The sequence below is a fragment of the Balearica regulorum genome, chromosome 6, assembly GCF_011004875.1.
Source record: "Balearica regulorum gibbericeps isolate bBalReg1 chromosome 6, bBalReg1.pri, whole genome shotgun sequence".
Taxonomy (NCBI): Eukaryota; Metazoa; Chordata; class Aves; order Gruiformes; family Gruidae; genus Balearica; species Balearica regulorum.
The window spans coordinates 36804398-36810397 of record NC_046189.1 but is presented as its reverse complement, the minus strand read 5'-3'; the positions used below and the strand labels follow the sequence as shown (position 1 = coordinate 36810397).

The 6000-nt window shown below is 46.6% G+C and overlaps 1 protein-coding gene across 1 annotated transcript in view; it reads left to right on the top strand.

The window, feature by feature from the left end:
• The first annotated feature begins 1033 nt into the window (after positions 1-1033).
• The window catches only part of NXPH2 (neurexophilin 2), a 41570-nt gene continuing 36603 nt past the window's right edge, over positions 1034-6000 (top strand). The window contains exon 1 of the mRNA XM_075757243.1: positions 1034-1498. Coding sequence (XP_075613358.1) covers positions 1445-1498 — 54 coding nt within the window. The 5' untranslated portion in view covers positions 1034-1444. The remainder of the gene's footprint in view (positions 1499-6000) is intronic.

The window sequence follows — 6000 nt, the reverse complement described above, 5'->3', positions numbered from 1 at the left end:
CCAGACGTGACACAGGCGTATCCATTACGGGTAATGGCGCTACCGCTTCCGTCCCAGCCGCGTGGGAGACACGTGTGCCCAACGTGGCCCGGGTTTCCCTCTGACCCCGGCCTCCTGTGCCCAAAACTTTATTTACACTTTCAAGGTTGCCACATTACAAGGTTGTCACTCCTGCAGCTCGAAAGCACGGGAACAAAAGTTTCAGGCAGCTCGTGCTGATCTCAAAAATTAGTCCAGACCGTATTCATTAATTTACATTAATAAAAGGATATAACCTCAGAGTGACTTCTATGGAGACAGATTGTCCAGCCCCCGGGCTCCCGGCACACTTGGGCGCCATTGCCCAGGCCCCCCTCGCCGCACCGCACCAGCAGCACTGCTCTTCCCGCTCCCCTGCCCAGCTCAAGCCCCACGCAAGGACCCACTTGAACTTGTCCCCGTGCCCGCTCAGCGGACGCCATCCCCAGCTGCCAGAGCTGTGGTGTCCCGGGGCAGGCCGAGGGGCCCGGCTGGGCAGGCGGGTGCCAGGACAGGCCATGGGGCCCGGCCGTCCCGCCGTGTCTCCTCACAGCTGGGCAGAAGAAGAAACACGTCGAGTTTCCCCACAAGGGCTACCGCTGCCCACCCGTGCGCAGGTTCCAGGGGGGCAGATCCTCCCGAGAGAAATGGGGCTGTGACAGTGGGTTTGCTGTACAAACAGGACCGGGCGGAGAACGTTAAGTCAGACCCTTTCTCTGTCTCTCCTTTTACACCAGAGCGGGAGGCCAACGGCAGGGCCGGGTGCAGGTGGCTCCCTGAGGGAAGGCAGCGCCCAGGTCGCTTCGCCCGCGGCGAAGCCAGGCTCGGGCCCCGAGAACCGCTATTCCCCTCCGAGCAGGGCGGCAGGGGGGTGGCCGCAGGCGGAGGAGGGGCCGCCGCGGCTTTAAACTTGCCGGGAACGGCTGCCCCGCCCGGGGCAGCGGGGTCTACTCAGCGCCCGGCGGGGACGCGCCGCCCCCCTCTCCTCCACCCCCGCAACGGCTCTTGTCAACTTCGGCCCGGCCGGGCGGGTTCTTCGCCCCGGCAGCACCATGGTAGGCAGTGGGGCAGCGGGCTCTGGCCGCCGGGACGCTGCCGCGCCGCCGGTCTGCGGCGGGCTGTGAGGGGACCTCCCTCCGCCCCGCGGGGGGTACCGCGGCCGCTCGGCCTGGCAGCGCCGCCACCGCCGCTTCCCGCCTTGTTCTTCCCGCCTCCCGCCCGCCATGGCCGCCCGCGGAGCCGAGCGGTGCGGCGCGGAGCGGCGCGGTAGTGCCGGGGTCTCGCCGCTGCCTGCCAGCGCCCCGTGAGGGGGGACAAGCGGGGCGGTGTGTCCCTGCGCTCGGTCCTGCCCCCCCCCCCCTCCTCCCCGGAGCGGAGATGTGCGAGACCCGTGCGAGGGGAGTCGCCTCCTAGACCGGCAGCCAAGATGGTGCACCTGCAGCCCCTGCCCCTCGTCGTGGTCCAGGGCGTCCTCCAGCTCGTAAGTCTCCTTCCCCGTGCCCCCTTGCCCCCCTGCCGCAAGACTTTGGGGGAACCGGCGCCCTTCCCGCCGGGGAGGGCGGCAGGCGCGGTCCCTTCTGGAGGCAAAGGCAGGGCTGACTGCGAGCAGCCCGCACCACACCAGCGGGCAGCCTCCTACAGCCCGGCACCTATTTTTCTTTCTTTTTATTTCTTCTTTTTTTTTTTTTTTTTTTTTTTTAAGCGGGTCTGTGCTTTTCCGCGCGTTTGCTACTCGGCTGGGTTCTTTGGGATGGCGGGGCTCTCAGGTGCCCGAGCAAAGAGCGGCCCCGGGAGCCGGGGGGGTGCGCCCGGGGTTCCCCGGCTCCGGGATGCGCCGGGAGCCGCCGTGGAGCCGGGTACCGCGGGCCGGCTGGTGGGCGCCGAGTAACACCCGAAACTGTCCGTTCCCGAAAAGTTTTCTGATGTCCTCGAGTGCCTCTTTTCGTGTGCACGACACGGCGGGTTGTGTGGGTACAGTCACCTGCGCTTTGAAAGCTCCCTCGTTAGCATCGCCTTGCTGCAGCGCACGCGAAGGTGTTTTTTACTAATTTTTATTATAAGCTGTCGCGCACGCCTGTACTACACGCTACACATTCCTTTGCACGCAGTGGGGGGAATCTGAGGCGGTGACGGGGTGAAATGCAGACTTCAGAACTCAAAGCTATGTGGGGGGAAGCGAAGCGAGGTGCGCGGCTGGAGCCAGGTAGAGCCCAACTTCTCCCTGAGGCAGCGAGTTGTCCTGTTTGGGGGGCATTCGTGGCAGAAAACAAAGGGTCTTCGTGTTATTATGGCGGGAGAGGTTAAAAAGAGAAAAAAAACAAACCTATTTGCAAAAGAGTTTGGCAATTTGCACTTGAGCAAGTGTTGTTATAATTTTGAAATATTTTTTTTAGGGAGGGTGTTAGCTACTCCTATAATGATCTCCAGTTCGCGCTGTAAAAGTTATGCCTCTCTTCCCTAGCTGCCTTGTATCTGAAAGTTTGTCACTGTAGTCAATAGGGAGTGTGTAATAAACCTTGAAGGGATTAAACACCCTCCTTAAGAACTGGAGTCTAATATTACAGCGTGAGTTGATTGATTAGTTTTTGAGGAAGCTTATGTCAAATTCTAATCCGGTTTTGGATTGTGCTTGTCGTGTAATGTTTTTTGCTCCAGCACTTTATCATAGCAATGAAGTAGCGAGCTGCAGTCCTGCGATAAGGCACACATTTCTTTCACACTCCTATCCTTTTGGACAAGAAAAGGCTGTTTACATTCTTCACGTTCTTCCAGCCCAGTTTCCAGCTAAACAACGTGCAGGGGTGAGAGATGGGAAAGGAAAACAGTAAATGGATTACAAAGTTGCTGAGCAGAGGGGAACTAAATAAAACCGCTCCTTCCTCACACCTGCAACCTCTCTCACTCACTCACACCCTCCTTATTTATTTATTTTAAACAGATATCAAAGGGATTGATTGAAACCTGTATCAACAGGGATCAGGTTTGTTACACAATGTTTTATGGATGATGTTGGGAACTTGCTGGCTGTGGTCTTGCACGCCTCGAAGGCTGACCGAATAGGCAAAGTTGCTGTCTTGAATCAAACAAAAATCATGTGTAGTCAGTACAGGTTTTCAGGTGGATGTGGCACTCAGCTTACCCAGGAGTATTCATTTTTTCTCCATTCTTTGTATACAAACCGGCAAAGTTTTGGAGTCAATTAGTATTATAGCTGACATAAATTAGTTCAAATAATACATTAAAGCTAAATGACAATGTGTGAGATTTTTAAGTCATTTTAGGTATATATTTTAATGCTAATCTATTATAAAAAGTTGTGTAAATACATTTTGGCATACTATTACCAGAATATCTAGTTAACATCTGGTTAAAGTCACAGTTCATTATAAATAGAGTTTGGAAATATTTGATGCTGGTGGTAATGCATTGAATACTCTGTACTATTCTTTGTTCTCTGGCTAGTATTTGGAGTGACTGGTGGCTTCCTGGGATCTAATTAGCAGTTTTAGCAGGCAGACATTGGTGGTACTAATTCTTGAGGGTTTTTGGTTTTTTTTAAACCAAAGATCAACATGGTTAATGTTAATACAAGGCTAAAGGCTTGGCATTTCCGCCAAGAAAGAAAAAATTGTGTATTTCAGTGTTGCAATACAGCAGCATTCTGTATGCTGAAATACTACCATCAAACCCTTCCTGATGGTACAATCTTAATTTTTAATGAAAACAGAGATGTTAGAATGCAAAATATTTTGCCACTGCATTTTAGTGAAGGTAGAAGTACTTTTTTTTAAAAAAAAAATAATTAGATTTAACTTCAAACACTTGCTTGGCTTTCAAATACAGAAATGTGTTATCTACTTCCCTACTTTTTAAAGACGCACAAATGTAGGATAATACCGATATAAAAATTCACAAAATTGAGGGGATGCTAAAGATTATGGCAGACAATCTCACTGGATTTCTGAAAGCAGTGTTAGCTAAATGATTGTTTATATGCTGAAGCTAATAGTGTTCAATCAGAAGTTCATGTTTAGTACTTCCTTATTTTAGTATGGATGTATTTTTGTGGCATATTCTTGGAGTATTATTTTGATTAATAGATGGTGTACCAGTATTCATGAAGTATGAACACATATATATTTCTTTAATTTGCATATTTGGGTATATTAAATAGGAAGCCTGCTGTTGAGTCAGGTTAAGGTGCTAACTTGCCTCTGTATAAATGTGTTTATTTTAAAAGTCAGGTTTACCTTATATTGTCAATATAGATGAAAACAATAATTTGCAATGCACTGTCAGTACATGTCTTGGCTGTTATTGTTAAGAAGAGCAAAAATTGTTGTATTGTATTATCCTTAATAGGTATTCTTGCTTTACTATTTATTTTCAGTAAGCTTTTCCAATTCTCATATAATTGATGAATGCCCTGTTAGTTATCTCTTTATAAATAACGGAGTTCTACATGTTGGAAATTGAAAAGACTGAGGTGTTAGTATTATATGGTTTATAGTATGTCTGCTAGTGTTTTGTAAAGTTAGTTTTAAACGCCTGAAAGGAGGAGGACTTCTGCCACTTCCCTGGGAATATTATTTGTCATTTTAAGGAAATCTTGTTTTTAAAAAAAAAAAATTAAAAATTGTCTGTATTCAGACAATTAATTTGCACCTTTAAAATGCTATGTTTCATAACATTGTGTAAAATAGCATGAAATGTATGAAATTTACCCCTTTAAGAAAGAGAAAAAATAAGGGCTGTATATAGGCTTTGAATCAAGAAGTAGAGTTTGCTTTAGCTATAGATAGCTAGTATAGCCACTACTTTCCCTTGGCAAGGTATAGTTACAAACACTCGCGGACAGGACAGGGTAATTGAGCACCTCGACTATTTGTTTATTCCTACATCTTTGCAATCTGAAATTAAGGAAAGATTATAGCAGCATTTTCTAATGCCTATAGTCAAAGTTGCATCACCATTCCTATCAAGAAACTGCCTTCTAACGTTGTCATGGCAGAGTTGTCACCATGTTATAAACATAGGAATCAATTATTTTACAAACCCTTAAAAGCAGGTGTGTGTTTTTTTCCCCAGTAGTGTCTGTATAGATGAAAAAAGACAAGGTATGTTATTTTATGATTTTTTTTTTCTCCACCGAGATTGAAGTATAACATTTGATATGAATGAAATTCAATGACAGATTGTTGTTGTTGTGGACTTTTCAAGGGCTGGAATTTTTACCTATAATGAAAAACAATTAAGCCAAAATTTTTATAGAGATTTTTGTTAAAACAGAGTTTAACAACTTGCCTTGAAAAGAACAATTATAACTTGCCATAGTAATAAAACATTGCTTCATACGCAGAAATAGCTTGAAAGCTGAGATAAAGCTGCATTTCCATTTAAAATATGCATACTACGTGAAGTGTAGAAATAGAGAGGTATGTTCCTCCTGGCTACTTTAATTTTGTCTCCATAGCCTTACAAACATGGTCTGCGTAACATGCCCTTGCAGTGAGAATCAGAAACTCTCAACTCTGTTTCGGAAAGGTAAATGCTTCCCTCCGGTCATCTTGAAGCACACAGATCAAATTCCATCCCCCTTAATTTCAGGGAGATCTTTGTCATGAAATATATTGGGCCCAACATTTCATTTGGTTTATTTTGGTATTTTTCTCGATGCTGTAGGCATTGTAAGCCTACATCTCATTCTTGTGTAATAAAGTAATAGCAGTAACCTAAGGAAGGCAGGCAGTTTGAAGTTGAAGACCGCTCAACAAATGCTGGTTTCAGCAGTTTGAGAATTTATTATCCTGAATGAGGAGTTATGTATTTAGGTGGATGGGGCTAGGTTTAGTTTACATAGGAGGTTAACATGCAACGCTAAACTCAACTTGTCCTTATGTCACATCTTTTGACCTAGTTCTGTGGAATTGGTAACTGATAATTTTCAGTTTATTTGTAGGTTGACTGGGGCACAGAAAGGTT